The sequence below is a fragment of the Emydura macquarii genome, unplaced genomic scaffold (genome assembly GCF_026122565.2).
Source record: "Emydura macquarii macquarii isolate MOO-44397 ecotype Brisbane River unplaced genomic scaffold, CSIRO-AGI_Emac_v2 contig_3372, whole genome shotgun sequence".
Classification (NCBI taxonomy): Eukaryota; Metazoa; Chordata; order Testudines; family Chelidae; genus Emydura; species Emydura macquarii.
The window spans coordinates 293,869-317,356 of NW_027133509.1; the positions used below are offsets into that span (position 1 = coordinate 293,869).

Here is a 23,488-nt window from a genome sequence, read left to right on the forward strand (position 1 = left end):
GTGTGTGCAGGTGTGAGGGGACGGGGTGTTGGGGGTGTGAGTGGTGGGATGCGTTGTGACGTGTGTGTGTTATGGTGTGTGGGTGAGTGGGGGGGGGAGGGGCGTTGGGGTGTGAGTGGGGGATGTGTGTGTTACTGTGTGTGTGTGTGGTGGGGAAAGGGCGTTGGGGTGTGAGTGGGGGATGTGTTGTGATGTGTGTGTGTTAGTGTGTGTGTGAATGTGTGTGGTGGGGAAGGGGCGTTGGAGTGTGAGTGGGGGGACGCGTTGTGACGTGGGTGTGTATCACGGTGTGTGGTTGTGGGGGCAGAGGGCTCCGGGGAGGTGCGCTGTGACGTGTGCGTTTGTGACAGGTGGGTTCACGCGGGAGCCGCGGTTTCCCGCTCAGCCGGCGTCTCTGAGGTGCAGAGCCTGGCGCAGCGCTGAGCCCAGCGGGGGCCGTGGGGAGCCCGGCTGGAGACACCACCAAGGGCCCAGCTTTGCTGGAATTGCTGAGCCCAGCCGCCGGGAGCCAGGCTCTCTCCAATGCCTCAGGTCAGACACCACAAATCACTCGCCGCCTTCCAAACTCTGGCCCTGAGCTATTTGCGGCTGAACCGATGGCCCAGGAAACTTCCAAAAAACCGTGTCTGCCTCCAAAGTGCTCTGGTTCAGACCCAGACCAGAGCCCACTGCCCTCTTTGTGTCACCGGTCTGCTGCCTCAGTTTCCCCTCCAGGCTCCCTGGTGTCTGCCCACATTCACCTCGGTCACAGCCACACACGAACCTGCCACTTCTTCTGCCCCCGGGCGTGGTCCTTCGGCGCTGGGCTGCTCAGGTTCCAGCCCCGGACAGGACGCGCCCCCTGCGTGACTCACCTCGCAAGACGGTGACGTTGCGCAGGACCGCCCCGTGCCTGACGTCCACCGCTTTCATTTCCTCCATGACCATGGACAGGTTCCGGATGTCGAAGTCCAGCCGGGCGCTGAGCAGGCTGAACCGCTCCCGCAGCAGGTCCGTGGCGCCCAGCATGAGGCTGACGGACTTGTTCAGGTAGTACAGCTCCTCGGCGTGGGAGTGGAAGCCCAGGGTGCAGGAGAGCCGCACGTCATCCAGGTACTTCAGCATGCTGTGCACGTGGCTGTCCGTGGCGTTGATGTTGGTGAAGATGGTGCTGATCTCGATCTCGTGGGAGGTCATGCGCCCCTCCAGGGTCTCGAACCGCTCCGCGGTCCGGTTCTGGGCGTACCGGGCGTGGTACTGCAGGTCGTGCATGTTCTCCTCCTGGTCGTCCAGGAAGGAGGAGATGTTGTCCAGCTGCAGCTGCAGCCCCATCACCTGCAGCACCAGGTCATGCATGCCTTCCGAGTTCTGGCCGATCCTCTGCGAGGCCGCGCTGAGGCTGGCCTGGATGCTCTTGACCAGCTCACTGGTCTTGGAGGAGGTGGCCCTCAGGCTCCCGAAGAGCCGGGTGTAGTTCTGCCACTCGGTCACCATCTTCTGCAGCGTCAGCGTCTCCTCGTCCGTCTTCCGCTGGATGGCGTGGATCCACTCCGAGGTCTGCCCCACCGTGAAGTTCATCTGCTCCACGGCCGCCTTGATGTCGTACCGTTCCTGCAGCAGCCCCTTCAGGGAGTCCTCTAGCCCCGAGGTGGCCGCCTGCCAGCCTCTCACCTGGGCTAGGAAATGCCCCAAGGTCTGGTTGACTTGCCGGATGGAGAACGAGCAGCCGTCCGTCTCGCTGGTGATCTTGCTGCTGGCGGATGACAGCTGCTGGTAGCTCTGTGAGGTCCGGTCCAGCAGGATCTCCTGGACCAAGAGCATCTTCTGGATCTCCTCCAGCTCCTCCTGCAACTTGCTTATCTCCTGCCCCAGCTGCCCCGTGTCGTGGCAGAAGGAGCAGTTCCCCGAGGATTTCTGATCTGAACGAGAGAGAGATGGCTCTGTCACGCCGTGCGCTGAGCAGCATCACCCGGGTCAGCTGCAGAGATTGGAAACACTCCCCCTTGGACTAGACCAGGGTGTCTGCGTGGCCCTTTCCACGTTCTTCCCTCCCTGTGCTCTAGGATCATGGCTCGTCGGACACGGGTACTGCTGCGCTACAAGGGGGCTAACTAAAAATCAGCGGGGGAAGCTGGGAACCAGGATGGCCTGGGTTCTAATCCCAGCTCCGACACTGACTTCCTGCATGGCCTTGGAAAAGTCACCTACCCACTCCGGGCCTCAGTTTCCCCCACATGTAAAACAGGGATAGTGATACTTAACCTACCTTTGGAACACACTTTGCCATCTACCCACAGAATGTGTGCAGGGGTGTTATTATTATCCAGCTTTCCCACGTTTCCTAGGGGAACTCGTACAAGGAAATCGTGGGAGAGATGCAGATCTCCCCCCCCCCTCCCCAACAGACTTCTCGGACTTGCCCCTAGTTCTTCCTCCGGCCAGGACAGACGCTCACACCGAAGGCTCGGTGAGACTTCCCTAAGGCAGCCCTCTTCCATCTCCAAGAGCAAACAGCAGCTTCCACTCCTGACCAGTCGCAGAACTGCCCTTCCCATGTGGTGCTTGCACCACTGATCACCAGGGCCCCCACAGGGGGAAAAGGGGTACACCTTATCAGGTTCCGGAGGCCCTGGGGAGCCCGGCCCAGGCTGCAACCCCCATTACCATGTTCATGGCTCCTGAGATTGTCTGTCTGGGCTGAGGGAGGGTGGAACGTGTGTGGGAGGGGGCCCGTGTTACATGTTTGTACTGGGCCCGAAAAAATGATGCTTGGGCCCTGCTGATCACCCCCCCGCAGACTCACCATCCCATCCAACTAGTGCCAATGCAAAATCTCTGAACTCCCAGGGTCACTCTGCCGCCAGAGGGTTCGCAGAGCCCGGGGCCAGGAGATACCATGAGGCCCGTTCTCCGTGGGACCAGAACACTCACCGAGTTCCTGGAGGTTCTCCTGGACAGACACGATCTTCTTCTCATAGTAGGTCTGGGCTGAGCTGACATCATCCGCTATGGAATTGACCTTCTTAAAGACTGCGGGGAAGAGAGAGAACTGGTAACATGGGGATGCGCCGGTGCTTTCGGCTCTTTCAGGGAAAGTGCGTGAATAATGACACCGTTCTGGAAACCAGACTGACCGAAAAGGATTCTCTTCTGATGGAAAGAGCTGTTAGTTGGTTTTAGCATTAGCATAGCAGACATTTTGGGCCAGATCCCCAGCGGGTAGAAACAGGTGACACTGCACTGAAATCAATGGGGCCCCAGCTGGTATAGAATCCTAGAAGATTAGGGTTGGCAGGGACCCCAGGAGGTATCTAGTCCAACCCCCTGCTCAAAGCAGGACCAACCCCAACTAAATCATCCCAGCCAGGGCTTTGTCAAGCTGGGTCTTAAATACATCAATTTACACCAGCTAAGGTTAGGGCCTTTAATCTTTGGAACATATAACAAATGGAAGAAAGGGAAAGTTGACAGTAATGAAAATAAATCAGAAGCTAGGTATTGTGGAAAAATTATAAGGGACTCAAAGGGACACATGGAGAAATCCATGGCCAGCTGAGTTAAGGATAATAAGGAGTTTTTCTAAGTATATTAGAAACAAAAAAAATCCTGACAATGGATGGAAATAGTAGACAGTCAATAGTAATGTAGAAAAGGCAGAAGTGTTCAATAAATATTTCTATTCTCTATTTGGGAAAAAGCAGATGATTCAGTCTCAACATATGATGGTGATAACACTCTTTCCATTCCATTGGTATCTCAGGAGGATGTTAAACAGCAGCTACTAAAGTTTCAGATGTCTAAATCAGCAGGTTCAAGCGTTTTAAAAGAGCTGGCTAATAGCCATTAATGGACCTATCTATGAACTTATCTAGTTCTTTTTTGAACCTGGTTATAGTCTAGGCCTTCACAACATCCTCTGGCAAGGAGTTCCACAGGTTGACTGTGCATTGTGTGAAGAAATACTTCCTTTTGTTCGTTTTAAACCTGCTGCCTATTCATTTCATTTGGTGACCCCTAGTTCTAGTGTTATGAGAAGGAGTAAATAACACTTCTTTATTTACTTTCTCCACACCAGTAATGATTTTATAGACCTCTATCATCTCCTCCCTTCTTTGTGTCTTTTCCAAGCTGAAAAGCCCCAGTCTTATTAATCTCTCCTCATATGGAAAATTTTCCATACCCCCTATTCATTTTAGTTGCCCTTTCCTGTACCTTTTCCAGTTCCAATATATCTTTTTTGAGATGGGGTGACCAGATCTGCACACAATATTAAGGATGTGGATATATCAACGATTTATAAAGAGGCAATATGATATTTTCTCTCTTATTATCTATCCCTTTCCTAATGATTCCCAATACTCAGTTAGCTTTTTTGATTGCCACTGCACATTGAGTGGATGTTTTCAGAGAACTATCCACAGTGTTTCCAAGATCTCTTTCTTGAGCGGGAAGAGCTAACTTAGACCCCATCATTTCATATGTACAGCTGGGATTATGTTTTCCAATGTGCATTACTTTGCATTTATCAACATTGAATTTCATCTGCCATTTTGTTGCCCACTCACCCAGTTTTGTGAGATCCCTTTGTAACTCTTCGCAGTCTGCTTTGGACTTACCTATCTTGAGTAGTTTTGTATCCTCTGCAAATTTTGCCACCTCATTGTTTACCTCTTTTTCCTGATCATTTATGAGTATGTTGAACAGTGCTGGTCCCAGCACAGACCCCTGGGAGAATCCACCTTTCTCCATTCTGAAAACTGACCATTTATTCCGACCCTTTGTTTCCTGTCTTTTAACCAGTTACCGATCCAGGGGTGTTGGCCCTGTTTTTATGAAATGCATAAACGAACAGAGCCACAAACACCCCCACCCCTTCCTACCAAGGGGCACTTCAGCCTGACACACTGCACCTTTAATCAAAAGCTAAAACCTCAACTGACTCCTATTGTTCTACCCTTTGAAATGTTCACTTTAGTCTTCTTAAAATACTCATTTACTGCATATCATTGGAACAAGAGATCCCAGATTTTTGTCTAAACTATTCTCTGTAAGTCCTACATTCCAGTTTGACATGGTTCCAAATCATATTATTTAGTAATAATTCCAGTCTGTCTTTACTTTGAACAATTCTATCTGTTTTAAGATTATTTGTAAAACCACTCCTCTGACAATTTTATCTGTTGATTTCACCCACTTTCAGAATATTTGTAAAGATCCTATTTTATATGTGCTTAAGTCAAAAATGAAATAATGTTTGCTTTAAAAGACATGTAAGTTCTTCAGCGAGGCGTTGGCACTGAGTGATTGGAGTGTGAATGGCTGAGCAATTGAGGTGGGTGTAGACAGGGCGAGTGATTGAACAATTGGTCTGAGTAAGGGATGTGGAAACATGATGAAGAAAACACCAGCCTCACCTCAAACGTTTGAGGGAGGACGAAAGGAGCGAAGATAATAACTTTTACCACTCAACTGGCCGAAGAGGAGTCCACCCTGATAACTTTGGAGTCAGCCCACTTCAAAGAACAAAATCTGATCAGGCTTGCAACAATGTGGGTGATTAAGGATCACACCAAATGCAAATGCAGCATGACAGAGCAAAACCCATAGACTTACATGGGATCTTTTCCCTATAAATTGGGACAGAAAGATGAAGGCTGGAGGTTCGGGTCTACATCACCAACCATCCAGGAGTACCGGTGTGCATCGGCAGAACCGTGCTCCTCACCCTCGTGCTGCAGTCACCTGGCCAGTGACTACCATGAGCACCAAGAGGCTGGTAACTGTAACATCTGTGAGACCCCTGTGTGTGTTTGTCTGTCTCCCTGTCTGTGTATGTGTGTCTGAGTGTGAATGAAAGTACCAATTAAAACATGTGTCAATGAAGTATACTTTATTAGCAAGAGTCTCTGTATTTGTAATCACTAGATAAGGCACAATATTGATATTGTTACAGTGTTGATACTGTTTTATTGGTATTTGCATTATTGATACTATTGACCAAATTTCTGTATTCACAATAAATGTGGCCTTATCCCCTGAAAAAGATCCTGTGATATTTGTTATTTGGATAACAGGAGGATCTTGCCTCTTATCCCACGGCCACTTACTTTGCTTCAGAGCCTTTGGTGAGGGACCTTGTCAAAGGCTTTCTGAAAATCTAATTACACTATATCCATTGGATCACCCTTGTCCACACGCTTGTTGATCCCCTCAAAGAATTCTAGTAGATTGGTGAGGCGTGATTTCCCTTCACAAAAGCCATGTTGACTCTTCCCCCAACAAATCGTATTCATCGATGTGTCTGATAATTCGGTTCTTTACTATAGTTTCAACCTAAATTTGCTTGTAATTGCCGGCATCACCTCTTTTTTAAAAATTGGCGTCACATTAGCTATTCTCCACTCATCTGGTATAGAAGCGGATTTAAATGATCGGTTACATACCACAGTTAGTAGTTCTGCAATTTCACATTTGAGTTCCTTCAGAACTCTTGGGTGGATCCCCTCTGGTCCTGGTGACTTATTACTGTTTAATTTATCGATTTGTTCCAAAACCTCCTCTAATGACTCCTCAATCTGTCAGATTTGTCACCTAAAAAGAATGGTTCAGGTTCAGGAATCTCCCTCACGTCCTCAGCCATGAAGACTGATGCAAAGAATTCATTTAGTTTCTCTGCAATTGCCTTATCTTCCTTGAGTGCTGCTTTAGCATCTCGATCATCTGGTGGCCCCACTGCTTGTTTAGCAGCTTCCTGCTTCTGATGTAGTTAAAATTGTTTTGCTGTTAAGTTGTGTCTTTGGCTAGCTGTTCCTCAAATTCTTTTTCAGCCTTCCTAATTATATTTTTACACTTCATTTGCCAGAGTTTATGCTCCTTTCTATTTTCCTCAATAGGATTTAACTCCCACTTTTTAAAGGATGCCTTTTTGCCTCTAATTGCTTCTTTTATTTTGTTGGTTAGCCACGGTGGCACTTTTTTGGCTCTCTTACTATGTTTTTTAATTTGGGGTATACATTAAAATTGAGCCTCTATTACGGTGTCTTTAAAAAGTTTCCATGCAGCTTGCAGGGATTTCACTTTTGGCACTGTACCTTTTAATTTCTGTGCAAGCAACTTCCTCATATTTGTTCCCCTCTCTGAAGTTAAATGCTACCGTGGTGGCCTGCTTTGGTGTCCCCCTCCCCTCCGGGATGTTAAATTTTATTATGTTATGGTCACTATTACCAAGCGGTTCAGCTATATTCACCTCTTGGACCAGATCCTGTGCTCCACTTAGGAGTAAATCAAGAATTGCCTCTCCTCTTGTGGGATCCAGGAATAGCTGCTCCAAAAAGCAGCCGTTACATGATGGGGGACTCTACCCTGGGAAGCAGAGACTCTGAAAAAGATTTGGGGGTTGTGGTGGATAATCAGCGGAACATGAGCTCCCAGTGAGATGCTGTGTGCAAAAGGGCTAATGCGATCCTGGGATGATGCACGAACAGGGGAATCTCCAGTAGGCGCAGAGAAGTTATTTTACCTCTGTATTTAGCACGGGTGCCACCGCTGCTGGAACCCCGTGTCGAGTTCTGGTGCCCACGATTAAGAAGGATGTTGATTAATTGGAGAAGGGTTCAGAGAAGAGCCACGAGAATGATCAAAGGATTCGACAATTTCCCTTGTAGTGCTAGCCTCAAGGAGCTCAATCTATTTAGCCTGACAAAGAGCCGGGTGGGGGTAACTTGATTCTAGTCTGTACGTACCTACATGGGCTCTTCGATCCAGCAGGGAAAGGTCTGACCCGACCCAATGACCAGAAACTGAAGCTAGAAAAATTCAGACTTGGAGATAATTTTTTAGCAGGGAGGGTAACTAACCACTGGAACAATTTACCAAGAGCCATGGTGGCTTCTCCATCGGCGAGAATTTTTAAATCAAGATGGGCTGTTTTCCTACAAACTCTGCTCTGGGAATTCTCAGGGTGAGGGTCTCTGGTCTGTGTTATCCAGGAGGTCGGACGAGATGTTCACGACGGTCCCTCCTGGCCTTGCAATCTCTGACCTTCCCCCATCAGGTGCAGGGAGCTTCCCCGAGGGGGGGCCGTAAGTCCCCCTTTTATAGGGCCAGCGTTGTCTTGCGCGCCATTCCTGCCTCAGCCACCGACTTGCGGTGTGACCTCAGCCATGTCCCCTCGCCGCTCTGGGCCACAGCAACGAAAGGGAGGCCCTGGTACCTCCCAGGGGTTTGCGGAGGCCTCATTAGTGAATCTGCGGGCGATGGTTTGCTGCAGCGCTGCTGAGGGGGAGGGTAGCGTGAGGGGCAGAGGTCTGTGTGGCAGGTCCTCGGTTCGCAGGCTGCCGAGGAGCCGCGACGGAGGCTGGTACAGGGCAGGGCTCTGCGTAAGACTAAGCCTGAGCTGCCCCTAGCAAGGAGAGCATGTGATACACTAGGGTAAACAGTAGCCTACTACTGCTACCAGTTAACTGAGCTGCTTCCTTAGCTCAAGGGGCAGGGGACAGAGGATCCCGGGTTCAAATCCCACTGAGGACCTGTGATGGGGTCATTGGGCAAGTGTAAAGGGTCATTTATGATTAAATTCAAAACCAAATGCACTGCAGGTCCCACATGAGAAAGGCTGGCCCAGTGGTTAGGCCTCCAGTCTAGAACTGGGGGGACCTGGGTAGAAGTCCCTGCTCTGCTACCATCTCCCTGTGTGACCTCGGGGGAGTCACTTAGTCTCTCTGTGCCTCAGTTACCTCATCTGTACAATGGGGATAACAGCCCTGCGCTGCCTCGCAGGGGGATTGTGAGGATAAATACACTGAAGATTGTGAGGTGCTCAGTTACCATGGCGACGGGTGCCTGGGATGGGGTGTGCACCCCACACCAGCCCTGACAGAGTCCAAGGAGGGCCTGAGGGGCCGGTGAGGTTACCTGGCGACCCCTGAGAGGGGAAGGGTTAAATGAGAGCGAAGCCCGACTGGGAAAGGGCTGGGCCGGCACTGTTAAGCCAAGAGGCTGAAAGCAGAAGGGGGCGGCAGGGGCAGGAACCTGCAGTCGCCCCCAGGAACAAGGAGGAAATCCAGAAGACAGGGACGCCTGGGATCCGATCCTGCCCTGGAGTAAAGCAGCTGGCAGGCGGCTGGGAAGTAGAGGAGGCTCCCGTGGTGAAGGCGGAAAGAGAAGACAGGGAGGGCTGGTGGGAAGGCAGCCCAGGGAAACAGCAAGATGGGGCTGTGGCCCAGGATTGCTGGTAGAAGGGTCCCTGTGCTGGAACCCCGGTAGCGGGCAGGCCTGGGTTCCCCGGCCAGCCACTAGTGTAGTGACACCGAGCCCGAGGAGGGGCTGAACGCCAGCTGGCAAGAGCATCTGGACAGGGGTCTGGTGGGGCTTTGTAACCCCAGAAGGGGTGGTCTAAGGGGTGAGCTGGCCAGAGGGCCACGTTCCCAACCGAGAGGGCGCGAGCGACCCTCTCTGACCTGGACGCGCCGGCGGCGAGCGGCGGCCCCATGACAGCGCCACATGAGGCCCGCAGGGAGATGGCCCCCCTGTCAGCCACGCTAGGGGCTGGCCAAAACTGCTGGCTTTTCCGCAGCAACGCGAGGCGAGCGGAGGCGGGGTTGCTTCTATAGCACCCCAAGAACACCAGGGCACGAAAAAGAGAGGCCAGGCTTCATGGCACCAGTGCAAAGGGGGGTGAATCGGGAGGGTGGCACCTGGCACGCGCTCGGCATTGGTGGTAAATGGCTGCGCCGGGAGCAGGGCAGCCAGGACTCGAGAGCCCAAGATCTCTGCCCAGCGGATCTTACAGGCTAAGGTCACTTCTGACGTGGAAATCGCTCTCTCCACCCATCACAGAGCCAAAGGAGAACCAGCAGCTGACCTGTTGTGTATCACAGGCCACCAGCCCCACCCAGCACCCGCATGCTCAACCCAACAACCAAAGGAGTATGGCCTCGGGGGACAAGACTCCCATGTGCCCCAGGCAGATCAGAGGCGGGACCGAGGCGCACCGGTGCCTGAGGCCCCTGCAATGGCAGGGAATTGATTAATTGAGCTACACCCAGGCACCGCCAACAAGTGACCCGCACAGAGGAGGAAGGTCCCTGCCAATCTGAGCTGGGCGGAAAATGCCTTCCCAACCCCACACATGGAGATCTGACCTTGGGCGCCTGGGCAAGAACCAGCCAGTTACACACCGGAGAGACAGAACGCCCGGTGCCATTTCTGAGCCCTGGCCCACCCCGTCCAGGTTCCCCTCTCCAGCCAGGGTCATCCCAGGTGCTTCAGAGGAAAGAGACAAAAAACAAAAACAAAACCCAAACCCAGAATATACTGAGTGGAAAAATATTCCTTCCTGACCCCTGCGGGTGACCATCTGAAGCCCTGAAGCATGAGAATCTGCCTAACCCTAACCTGGGGCCAATTCTTCCTCTCCCCTCTACCTTTCTCACCATGGCCGTTGGCCATGATGTGTCTAGGCATGCCTGATCCTGCAATCGGACTGGTCAGAGCTAGCCCAGATTATAATCCAGATTATGTCCCTGGTAAGAGAGAGCAGGGCATGAGGCAAATATCGGCCCCAGGCGGCAAAAGCCACATCCATGTCGGATGCTGTTCAAACTTTCCAGTGGGGGCGGCAGAAGTTTCCCGTCCATCTCCCTCTACTGATTTCCCCTCCGATGTAATTTACAAACAGCGAACATGACCAGGGACTGTCTTTCTATTTGGAATGGCCGCTGAACGCGTGAGAAAGCTTCCAAGGCGCTGGAGCGTAACAAGGGGAGGAGAAAGTGGAACCAGCTGCTGTGTTGAAGCCTTTGGGTGGATGGGATTCTACAGAGTTGCATCCTCAGCCGGCGGAAATCGGGGGAGCTGCGTGGAAGTCAATGGCGCTCGGCCACTTTGCACCAGCTGGGGACCCAGCCCGATAATGTTATTTATCCAAAGGACCGTCTGGCCTTTCCACGCCTCGCAAAGCGAGCCAGCCCTCGCTAATAGCTGTGTCAGCTCTGCAGAAACACTGCCGCCTTCATAACCCCCCTTTGCCAAGAGCGTCTCCCGTATCGCTGGGCTGTGGTCAGGCGCCTACCATCCAAACCTGAGTATGGAGGCAATTTTTAAGGAATAATAAACAGTGGGAGCGGCAGCCAAAGGCTGAAATGACACTTGCCTCCCCCGGCTCCCCACCTCCCACCGCTCTGGAGTGTGAGACGGGCAAGGAGCCCAGAGCGGGCTGGAAACAGACCCACCACTGGAAACCAACCCTTTCGCAGGAGTTTGGAGCGGGGAGGGCTACGGATCAGGGAAAGGTCACCTAAAAGCTGGTGCGTTCCTCGAGCTGCAGCACCGTCCCAGGCGGCTGAGGGGTGCCAGGGCTCAGCAGGTTGGGAAGGGGAAGGACGAGCACTGGAGGGCAGACGCACCTGGGCTGTAGGGTCATGAGAGGCTCTGGGCATGGACCGGGGTTCCCGACCTGACGCGCTCTCTCTCGAGCGTGCGGAGTCTGACAATGCAGGGCTTGTTCAGGTTCAGATCTGGGCATGTGAGCCCCCACAGCTGAGGGCGCTAGGTTCTGGTTTGGCCCACTACAGAGACACGGGACCAACAACCCAGCAAGGCTGACGATGGAATACGACAAGTTTACAGGCGGGATTTCAGGACGGGTCAGCCTGAGCGAGCAAGGAACAGGACTCCATGTCCCAGAACGCACGCCCAGGCCTGCATTCCCAGCTTCCACCCTGACGCACATGGGCGCAGCTTCCATGGCCGTGGGGGGAGTTCCACTGCGAAGGCGGGTGAGTCTGGCTCTGGTTCTGTGCTGGGACCCATCTCTAGGTCTGTGATGAAGCAGCACATTGGGCTGCATTAGTAGGAGCATTGCCAGCAGATCGAGGGAAGTGATTATTCCCCTCTATTCAGCATTGGTGAGACCACATCTGGAGTACTGGGTCCAGTTTTGGATCCCCCACTGTAGGAAGGATGTGGACAAATTGCAGAGAGTCCAGTGGAGGGCAACAAAAATGATGAGGGGGCTGGAGCACAAGACTTATGAGGAGAGGCTGAGGGAACTAGGCTTGTTTAGTCTGCAGAAGAGAAGAATGAGGGGGGATTTGACAGCAGCCTTCAACTACCTGAAAGGGGGTTCCAGGGAGGATGGAGCTAGGCTGTTCTCAGTGGTGGCAGATGACAGAACAAAGAGCAACGGTCTCAAGTTGCAGGGGGGGAGGTCTAGGTTGGATATTAAGAAAAACTTTCCCCCTAGGCGGGTGGTGAAGCACTGGAATGGGTTACCTGGGGAGGTGGTGGAATCTCCATCTTTAGAGGTTTTTAAGGCCCAGCTTGACACAGCCCTGGCTGGGATGATTTAGTTGGGGTTGGTCCTGCTGTGAGCAGGGGGTGGGACTAGATACCTCCTGAGGTCCCTGCCAACCCTCATCTTCTAGGATTCTCTGACTAGTTTGCTGTATCTAATCTCTGGCAGGTACGTAGGTGGCCCCCATCACTGTACTCTCTGGGCACCTCGCGATCTTTCATGTATTTATCCTCACATCTCCCCCGTTTTCCTCTCGCTCTGCTACAGTGGCCAGGTCCTTGCCCGGGGAAGGGAAAGCCCCTGTACGCCAGTGCTGGGTGAGGCCCTCTCTAGCCCTACGTCCTGTAGTCAGGAACTCGGCACTGCGCCACCTGTGTGTCTGCGGCAGCGTCAGTGCAGAACGCAGCCGGGGCAGGTCCAGCCGGCCGGTCTCCGCGGGCAGCCGAGGTTGTATCTCCACATGACGACGTCAGCGTCGCAGCCGGCGGGGCCACCCCGGCGCGTCTCCCCTACCCCGGTGCAGTGGGCCAGCCAGACGGCGGGGCTCCCCGGAGAAGACCGGCGCTCTGACGGCCCATCCGAGCGGAGGAGGAGGAGAAATCCGGGTGTGTGAAGCATGCTGTGTGCAGGAGGGGGAGAGGTTGTTTCCAGCCCACCCATGCTGAGAGGTTCCCCAGATACCCAGTTTAGAGCCCAGACCTCGGGTTACCCAGGACTTGCTCAGCCCATGTCAGCTCTCGACTGACAGGACTGTGGGATCTGGCAGCTTTCCCTGCCCAAAGTAAGACTCTGCAAAACAGCCCACAGGAAACCATCAGGCCAATTACTGGGTTCAACTGGCACGAAGGCCCTGCCCCACACCAGAGATCCCCCCAGGCACGGCTGCCGGCCCGCGACTCGGAGAGACTGTGGGTGGTCTTTGCTCACCGGGAGTGGCGGGAACCCACCCGGCCGCTCTGGGATTTCTCCACGCGCTCTCCAGGATCCCCGGTGGGCTGCAGGTCAGGGGAGCCGTGCTGCTTTCCCACGGAAGCAGGCACGAGAGGACCGAGGGGCCGGACTCACTGTGCTCTCTGGGCCTCGGCCCACGAGTTCTGTGCTGAGAATCGGGGGGGCTGGAGAGGGGCTGGGAGGCTGGCTCGCTTTGGACAGAGGCTAGACCAATGCATGGGGCACTGGAGACCTGGATTCTCTTCCTGGCTCTGCAAGGGTTTGCGAGACAGGGAGGCGACGGGTGCAGCTGGAGGCAGAGCAGTTCTTCTGCTATAAGGGGCTCTGGGGTGAGACTGAATTACGCATGTCTGGGCAGCGTATTGCAGCTGATCATTGTTATGGCTGATTACTGGGTGGCTTTCCTTCCCAGAAAGGGTGTCCAGTGCACGGCACGGGGGCTGGGTGGCCGATAACAGATCCCTAAAGGAGCAGGCCCAGCGGCAAGCCCCGTTACCCATGAGCGGCTCCGGGAGCAGTCGGTGGAAGGCAGACACCCTGTAAGAAATCTGCGGGCTTTGCGGCTGGTGCTAAGCTGCACGCAGCCACCCTCAACTTCACAGCTGCAGCGGGGACAGAACCCAGAGCCTCCTGCTCCAAAAGCCCAGGTCCCAGCTGCCTTAGCTAAAGGGGAATCTCTGTTAGCAGTAGAGGGGCTATGATACACAGCAAAGCAGTTCGGATTCCATCCACTAATGGTGTCAAGGGTCCAGCGTAGGCTAGTGGCTGGGGAACTGGGCTTAGGAGACCCACGTTCTGGTCCAGCTCTGCCACTGATTCTTGAACATAAGCTTGGGCAAGTCACTTCCCCTCTGAGCCTCAGTTTCCCCATGGGTAAAATGGGGGTGATTGTCCCCCACTCCCCCTTTGTCACGTGAGGATTTCAAGAGCTAAATATCAATGCTGTTACAACCCTCCAAGCCCCAAGGTGACAGACGGAGTGAGGTTCCCAGGCAGGGAAAGCCCGTGTTATGCTGGTCCACCTGTGTTTCCTTGGGCGGGGCAGGAAGGAAGGAAAGGGGGTCCAGGCGCCCGGGGCCGCGCACACACTCACCCAGGGATGCCAGCACTGCCACGGCGACGATCAGCAAGACGCAGAAGACATACAGCCCTTTGACGGAGGTCTGGAGGGACAGGTTCTTCTGGCACCGACTGCAGTTGGTCCGTGTCCTGCCTGGAGAGGGACACAGGCGAGAGGGGAAGGTTGGAGCTTTCCGGGGCAAGGCCTGGAGGCCACCCTCCAGGGACGGTCAGGGAAGATGCAGCACCTCGGTACCAGGGGCAGCCCTCGAGTTCCTCTGGTCCCCCTGCCACACACCGCCCTCCAGTCGTGAGGTCTGGGGCCGCTAAGCCTATTTACCTAGTGGCAAATCTTCCTCTCATCCGCTGGCAGCGCAGCGCCATCCGGTGGATCTCTTGACGCAGCAGGTGGAATCAAGGGAGGTCCCCCCCAAATCAACCCCCTGAGTCCACTGGCTCTAAGGACATCTCCCCGGATCGTCCTCTGGGACCGACACCAGAAAGGCCAGGCCGGGAGACAGAGGTCATGGGAGAGGGTAAAGAAAGGAAAAACGCAGCGTTTCTGCCTCCTCCCGGCTCTGCTTTTGGGGGCTGCGTTCGGAGATTCCCCCCCCCCACCCCCCCACCCCGTCTCTTCCAAAAGCTACACCCAGGGATCCCGCCCTGCAACCCGCAGTCGCACTCTCCAGGACAAGATTCCCACGGGGCGGCAAGTCCCAGGCTCCGGGGTAGGAGCCGTTCACCAGCCCATGCCGGGGTTAGGTAGCCGAGGGAGGACAGGACACGGACCTGCAACGCCAAAGTCCTTGGAAATCAATGGGACAGCTCCCACGGTGGGCCTAGGACTAGACCCCAGATCAGTGGTCCCCAAACTTCTGGGGTTGCGTCCCCCCTTACCTGGTCTGTGCCCCCCCCCAGGAGCCGCAGACAGGAGCCAGGGCCAAAGCCGCGGTTGGGGGCCACAGCCAGGAACAGGACTGGGAGCCGGGATTCGGGGCCAGGAATGGGGCAGGGCCCGGGCCATGGCCGGGAGCTGTAGCCAGCCAGGAGCAGGGCCCAGGCGTGGGATGTGGCCAGGAGCAGGGCCCAGGGCCCGGGAGCCAGAGATGGGGCTGCAGCCAGGGACTGGGGCTGGAGCGGAGATGGGGGCAGAGTGGGGCTGGGTGGCGCTTCCTCTCTGCCTCCATGGGGGCTGGAACAAAACCTGCTCGCTTTCCTCAAGCCTTCCCCAAAATAAGGCCCTTCCACGCTTCCCCCCAGAGTTATGGGCACCGGGGCTAATGACAAGTTCTGCCTTGTAAAGCAATTCGCAGCCTCGGGGCATCGCCACGTGGACCGAGCATCAGAAGACAGACTCTAGGGCGTAACCCTGCATTGACCACGGGGTCAGGGAATGGAGTGGGGGGCACCTGATGGTCCTTCTCGTTCCCCCAAACTGCCCATGCCGGTGGCTGCCCTCACCGTCTGGTCTGTATCTGAAGGACGGCATCTCTTCTTCTTCTCCTCCCAGGAGGTCGTCTTCTGAAAGACAAGCAGATGCTTCAGAGTTTTCCCTGACTTTGCTCCCTGTCGTCCCTAGCCGTGCTGGCGTAGGGCCGGGTGGTGCCAGCCACTCTCACCCTGCGTAGCCCCTTCCTCTGTAAGAAGCTCCCATGGATAAGGTGCTACTCAGCGTGAGTCGGGGCAGCAGAATCTGGCTGACGGTTGACGGTGCAAAGCTGGTTCCACGGTTAGGATCTACTCTGGACCTTTCTCCAGTAAAACTCCTTGGGGCTTGGTTCCCTGGGGGCCAGGCGTTTTGGAAAGTGAGAAGACGCCCAGGCCAGCAGCTCTGCAAAAGGAGCTCTGGTTTGTTCTAAGTGAGTTCCAGACGTTTGCAGCAGCTGTGGGTAGCTGCCGTCAGTTCAATGCACCAGAGGTTTTCTTGCCCGCTCAGCAAGAGAGACCGACCCACCAGTCATGTTCATTCCCAGCGTTGCTCCTCTGCTCGGTCCTAAAGACCTTCTTCCTGCTGGCAACCATCAAAGGCTAGACTGAGCCTCTGGGCACAGGGCTGGTGTGGGAAGCGTGCCAGCCCAGGGCAGTAGCCCAAGTAGCCCAAGTCTCTGCGATACCCCTTGGGTCCCAGTCCTCTCCCTACTCCCAGCTTGCTCCTGCGGCACTCAGAGTCTCTAAGGCCAGAAGGGACCATCAAGCCTGGCTTCCTGCACATCGCAGGCCACAGCAGCTCACCCACCCACTCCTGTAATGGCCCCCTGACCTCCAGCTGAGCTCCTGCAGTCCTCAAAAGTTGATGTAAAGACGTCAAACTACAGAGACTCCGCCGTTTCCTGTGGGTCGATGCTAGCCGTAAATTAACATCTCCCCGCTCAGCTGCATTGGGCCACCTGTTTCCTGCCTCACCCCCTCCACCTGCTCTGGGGTGGGAGTCCGGGTGCCGAGAGTCCCGCTTGTTCCCGCACGCCCGGCCCCCGGGTCCAGGGAACCTGCGAAGAGGCGGAAGGGGAGCACCGGCTCTCTGGCACAGGGCGTGCGCACCCCGGCCCTCACCTAGCACTGTGAACGGGCACCACACCGCAGCGCCGGGCAGACAGTGGATCGCGGCCCCAGAGGGCTGAGAGCTGGGAGTCACCGGGGTAGGATGGCAGAAGGGTAGTGAGATGCAGCTCGTGTACGGACAGCTCACGGGAAACCTGGTGGGAGTGAAATTTGCTTTGCCATTGGAATGAACCTGGGGGCATCCCCCCCCCAGAAAGACAAACTGACCCAAAACCCAGACTCTGCCTCCTCCACCCCACCCCCCGGGAAAGCTTTATCCTCCAGGCAGAGCGTTGGGGTAATCTAGCGCTGACAGACGTCCCAGGGTCCTTCCTTCAGCAGTCCCCAGCCTGTCCTCAAAGCCTCATCCTGCAAGTGGGCGCCTGCAACCGACTGCTCCTTCCCTCTGGGTGCAGGACAGCGGCTCACGTTGCAGAGTGTTCCCTCGGAGAGGGTCCCTGTCTCAGACCCACCGCCCCACGGCCTGGTTCTCCAAGCCCTTCATGCCCTGCTCGCCTGCCCTTCCCTGGCAATTTCGCTGGGCTCGAATGCAATTTAAAGGAATCCCCGGGGAGAGGATGTGCCATCTGCCCCCTCCCAGGCCTGGGGCAATCACTACCGGATACTGATTCCAATGCACTGGAGCGTATCCTGGACTGGGGGAAGCACATGGGCTCATATGCCCCTTTGAGTCCAGGTGTGGACTATTACTGAGAGCGAGAAGCTTTCCCAGGCATTGCTTAGGGACAAAGGAGAGAGAGTAACACTGGAATGAGTGGCTAAAGTGTGCAGACCTCACTGCCCTCTACTGGAGGGAATCGGAACTGCCCAAATGTGTGTCACAGGACCTATACTGACAACAGCTATTGGAGATTCTACTTTCACTCAAATGACCGGTGCCTGGACTTTGGAGCAGGAAGATCTCAGTTCTGTCTCTGCAGTGAGCAGCCTGGGGAACATTGGGTTGCCGTGGGTTTGTTACAATATGATACATGAGGTTAAATCTGCTATCGAACCTCAAATTCAGTCCCCCTGAGATTTGGTGAAGTTCAGATCAAATTCCCCCTGCCCCACACTCCCACTGCTCTGATTCAGCCCCAACACCCGAAGAAGCTTTTATGGATTTATGATCAGGACAGACCCTGAACAGAAGGTTAGACACCTGGGTCAGAATCTTGTCCCTGGATCCCAGTTCACTGTAGCTCCCACGACTTTCCCAGTGCATCAGTATCGGAGTCAGAGGATGGCGGCATGGCTTTTATTGCTCCAGGCCTGCCAACCGCCTGCCTTGTCATTTAGAAACAGTCCCTGCCCCCGCAGATTCATGATTTGGCCCCGGTGCAGCCAAGACAGAGCGGATTCAATGAGCGAAGAGATCAAAGAACCAGTCTGTCTGTGAAAGGCCTCCCCAGGAGATGGGCTTTGAGGAGGGAGGGGCAAAAGAACCTGGAGATTGCTCCGAGGATAGCAGGGTTAACGTGAAACAAGCCAAGGATTTAGTGCTGGGGAAAGGTGCTGCATTGGCAGCCCTGCAAACTGAATTGCTCTGTGCACAGAACAGCTGCGGCATGGACAAGCTGCCTTCACAGCATTGTCTTGGAGGAGGGACACTCACTAGGGGTTAGAGAGACAACCACCCTCCATGGTACGGCCTGTCCTGAGACATATGTGCCAGATATTGCAGCCGCCCCCTCTCCCTGCAGCCTCTCTGGAGACTGTGGGATTACACTGATGAATGGTTTATGTGTGATTGTGTTCTCCTCCATGCGGGAGGCTTACCACAACTCCCACAGGAACTAAAGATAGGCGGGGGCGATTGGGACAAGTCCCTGAGACTGTGAACCACTCCAGAGAGGAACCACCGGCACAGCTGCCAACCCCAAGTGTTCAGAAACCATGAGTTAGGTGCCTCCAAAACCATGAGAATGGCTTTAACATCAGGAGCGTACGTAAAAATAAGCAATCTGATGTTCATTTCTTATTTGCCTTCTATTTTTGGAGCCTTTAGTCACATTTTGAAGCTTCCTTCCCAGCCACGAGGGCTAGAAGCTGACTTTTTAATGTAAGATCGACGCCTGAAATCACCACATCGCCACTTGACTCCAGGAGCTGGGGCTTTAAGGGAAACAATCCTCATCATGAGACTCGTGGCAAAACCATGAGAGTCGGCAACACTGAGCGACCGACCTGCTGGGCTGATTTGCATCGTCTGGTTCAGAGTGGGTTTCCCTGAGACGCAAAAACGGAATCAGGGCTTTTGGTGTAACAGGCTGAGTTGGACAGATTCAGAGTCTTGGATTCAGCAAGCAGACAGAATCTCAGCACCTAGGGCACCCCTGGCTGAAACGACAGGAAGACTTTGGGCCCCATAAGACTGATGGGTGAGTCCTGGCAGGTTTAGTAAGTGTCCAGGGACTTTTCTTGTTTTGTTGTATGTTTTCTCTCTATGCTTTTCTGTCCTTATAATAAATGTGCTCTGCTGGGAAGAGCTGGGTGGCCACAGGGAAGAACACTGCCTTTGTCTTTTCTGCAGAAAAGGACCTTGGGGTTACAGTGGATGAGAAGCTGGATAGGAGTCAGCAGTGTGCCCTGGTTGCCAAGAAGGCTAATAGCATATTGGGCTGCATTAGTAGGAGCATTGCCAGCAGGACGCGGGAAGTGATTATTCCCCTCTATTCAGCACTGGTGAGGCTGCATTTGGAGTATTGTGTCCAGTTTTGGGCCCCCCACTACAAAAAGGATGTGGACAAGTTGGGGAGAGTCCAGTGGAGGGCAACAAAAATGATTAGGGGGCTGGAGCACAGGACTTATGAGGAGAGGCTGAGGGAACTGGGCTTATTTAGTCTGCAGAAGAGAAGAATGAGGGGGGATTTGATAGCAGCCTTTAACTACCTGAAAGGGGGTTCCAGGGAGGATGGAGCTGAGGCTGTTCTCAGTGGTGGCAGATGACAGAACGAGGAGCAATGGTCTCAAGTTGCAGTGGGGGAAGTCTAGGTTGGATATTAGGAAAGAGTTTTTCCCCTAGGAGGGTGGTGAAGCACTGGAATGGGTTACCTGGGGAGGTGGTGGAATCTCCATCTTTAGAGGTGTTTAAGCTGCGGCTTGACACAGCCCTGGCTGGGATGATTTAGTTGGGGTTGGTCCTGCTTTGAGCAGGGGTTGACCCAGATACCTCCTGAGGTGCCTTCCAACCCTCATCTTCCAGGATTCTATGATTTCTCAGAGAGAAAGCAATGCGCAAGGGCTGGCTGTTATGCAGACTGGCTTTCTGGAGACATTGTCGTGTGTGGCAAGGGGCTATGCAGCCTTAAAACACCCTGGTTAGGTGGGAAAGAGACGCGGCCTCTGCCCAGGAGAGGTGCTAGCTGGGAGCCGGAAACCTTAAGTCGGTGCCCTTGAGGGATTACAGGGGGGGAAAATCCCCCACCTCCTGTCCCGATTTTTCACGCTCGCTGTCTGATCACCCTAAATCCACTGCAGCGGCCCAGCGAGGTCCAGCCGAGCAGCTGGTTTGAAAGATTTCTATTAAATGCTTATACAAACAAGCAGAGCGGGTTGTAACGCACGGCCCTGCTCGCTCATTGGAGCTGGCTGTGGACGTCCTGGGCCAGGCCGGGCTTGGACTGGCTTACGGGGGAGGCGGAGCAAGACTGTGCTGGCTTGTAGGCCAGGCTCCGTGGCTGGCTCTGGGCTGAGACGGCTGAAAGCAAGCGAGGTTGCTAGTAGAAAACATAAGGAAGGGCTCTGCAGCTGGAAGTGTGGCCTAGTGGGTCGAGCAAGGGACGGGGAATCAGCACTGGTGGGATCTATTCCTATCCCTCTCACTGGTGACCTGAGACAACTCACGCCCCTCTCTGTGCCTCAGTTTCCCCATCTGCAAAATTATTATTATTCATATTGCAATGTGGCACGTAGAGGCCACCCACATCAGTAAATGGCCCCCAACCTGTGGAACTCATTGCCACATGATAGCACTGAGGCCAAGAGCTCAGTAGGATCGTGCATTTATATGGATAATGAGAATAGCCACAGTGCATTAGACAGGACAGAAACATGTAAAAGGGATATAAACTCTCCTGCGGCAGGGGAACCCCTGACTGATGGAGGTTGGGAAGAAACTTTATTCCATAATTGCCCACCACGGCGTTTCTTGCATCTTCCTCTGAAGCAGCTGATACCAGCCAGGGTGGGGGACAGGACCCTGCACTAGATGAATGTTTTGTAAATCTCTACCAAGATAAGTGCTAAGTATCTGCTAGAATGGGAGGCCTTTATTTGTCTAGGTAAGACAGATTCGGCGCTCTCTAGATAAACTGCTACAATCGCCCCTGCTGGGCCGGAGCCACTCATCAGAGAGGGGGAAAATGCCAGACCTGACATAGTCCAAAGCCTCCCTCTGGGACACTAGACACGGGATGGACGCTGACCCATAGCCCCGGCTATCCCCACCCTCAGCTCTGCCAGTGCCCTTCAGTCCTGACCTGCAACCCCTTCTCCCCACTCTTCGAGTTATTCTCGGGCAGAGGCTGCCAGTCACACGCTGGTTTTGTGCAACAGAGTCCAGCCCAAAAGCCTGCTAGGGCTTGGACAGAAACCCTCCCACTTGTTCCCACGGCAAATGAATCAGGATGTCACCGGCGCCCTCCCGCACCCAAAGGGCAGGTGCGTCCGGGGCCCAGCCCCTTCTGATCCTCTCGTGTGTGAATGGCTCCATCCCAGAGAGGCTGCACTCCAGCACGCTGGGAAATGCTCCCTTTGGAAACCAGCCTCTCCCGCTTCTCTCTTTCCTGCCCTCAGCAGGGCAGAGCGAGACATCCTAGATGCTCAGCCGTAGGGAAGCCCCTGGGCCAGGTGTAATCCCACCTCCGGCCTTCACTAACCCAGGTGTGAACCCAGCAGGCCCTGCTAAACTATTGGATTGGACTGTCCAGGTGCAAGAGTTAAGCCCCATCGTGTGACCTTCCGCCACAAACTCCCGTGCCAGGGCCATGGGAAGCAGGAGGGGGGCAGCTGATCGGCTGGGCTGGGTCCATCCCTTAACTCCAGGCATTGCACCAGGTCTGGATTTGGCCCAGGGATTGTTATGGGAATGGGATCAGGGATAAATAGCACCCGGAGGACACGGGGTGCTGTACACGGGATAGAACACTCCCTGCCCTGCAGATCTCGCAGTCGAAGGAGAAAAACCAGAATTATTATCCCTGTTTTATAGCTGGGGAACTGAGACACGCAGAGATCAAGCCCCTCACCCAAGAGGCTGCAGCAAAGCCAGGAAACGAAGCCATATCTCCTGCGTCCCAGTTCAGTGCGCTAGCCACCCGGCCAATTCATCCTCCCCTGTCGCGCCCAGAACCAGTGCAGGCATTTGTGAAGGAACCAGCAGCCCGGGGTTTCTTGTTAAACAGCGGGAGAGGAGAACCTGGCATACATCCCACGCTGATTCCTCAGGGGGCTTGTGTTTCATTCCCTCAAGTCCACCTCTCTTGGTAACGTACCACACTGTCACGGGAAAACACTTTCGTGCAGAGGAAAAGATGACACATTTTCCTTTCTCTCCTCAAGCCAGAGAGGCTTGTAAATGAATCACAGAGAGATGAGCAAAGAATGAAATACATGAGGAACAATCCAGGCTTTTCACTGCCTCTGCAGCGTGTTTTGTTTCACATGAGAATGATCACAGGACAGGAAGGAGGAAAACAGAGATCTCATCTGATTGTAATTTCCCCTGACACTTCGGATAATATGCACAGTCCAGCTCATCTTCATTAAATCGCTGCACTGAACAAATGGACAAATGAGGCCTAATCTGCTGACATATTTCCTGAGCCGTAACATTCGGAAATGGGTTCTGAGTCCCTCCCCCAAAGTCTGAGGGTGGATTAAATTCCAGGGCTGGGAGAGACATTGACAGGATTTTGGTTTAGCCTCATCTTGAGTGAGCCTCTTATTTCAGACAACTCTATGTGCTGAGGCTGCTTCACTGCAAGATGTTTTGCGTTAGACAGCCAAAGGATGGGGGAACATTTCTGCAGCTGCTTTGCTGACAGATGACCTGTGCTCCTTGCAGGCAGGAAAGTCACCCAGGAGGTTATAGAAAGCGGGGTTCTTTAACTTGCAAATGGAGCACATTTTGTACATTGTTCTGGACCTGACCCCCAATCCTTGGCACTCCCCCCAAAGACAGTCATGGGTAGGTTACAGGCTGAATTGACTCTAACAACAGACAATGGGTTTCTTTGAATTTACAGGGCATAAGGGGAAAATGAGACTTATGTAGTGTTTTTGTCCTTCTACAGACTGGGGAATTTCACCCTTGGTTACCAAGGTCTAGACAGGTGTCTAATCAATTAGGGAATTAGATGAACATTGATTTTCCGGATCAGTCCTAGTGCCCAGGGAAATCAGACGACTATTACAAACCATCTGTCAACTTTGGATGTAACTAAATTTACTTAACAGATACATCCAAAAAATCCCACTGAGATCTCCAGCACATGAAAGAGCCACTTTTCACAGCTTTAATGTAATTACCATGAAATAGGACTGTTTAGCCAATAGGATCACAAGAGGCAAATAGCCAAGAGTCAGCTTCATGCTGAGTGGCTGAATCCCCTTCCAAAGCCCGAATTCTACCAATCGGGAAGAAACAAGTTGTCATTTACGGCT

The 23,488-nt window shown here is 54.0% G+C and overlaps 1 protein-coding gene across 1 annotated transcript in view; it reads right to left on the minus strand.

Moving 5' to 3' along the window:
* SCARA3 (scavenger receptor class A member 3) overlaps window positions 1-23,488 on the minus strand; it is a 43,112-nt gene that overhangs the window by 12,557 nt on the left and 7,067 nt on the right. The window contains exons 3-6 of the mRNA XM_067534033.1: window positions 15,746-15,805; window positions 14,319-14,438; window positions 2,911-3,009; window positions 855-1,898 (exon numbers count right to left, since the gene is read on the minus strand). Of these exons, the coding sequence (XP_067390134.1) occupies window positions 855-1,898; window positions 2,911-3,009; window positions 14,319-14,438; window positions 15,746-15,805 (1,323 nt within the window). The remainder of the gene's footprint in view (window positions 1-854; window positions 1,899-2,910; window positions 3,010-14,318; window positions 14,439-15,745; window positions 15,806-23,488) is intronic.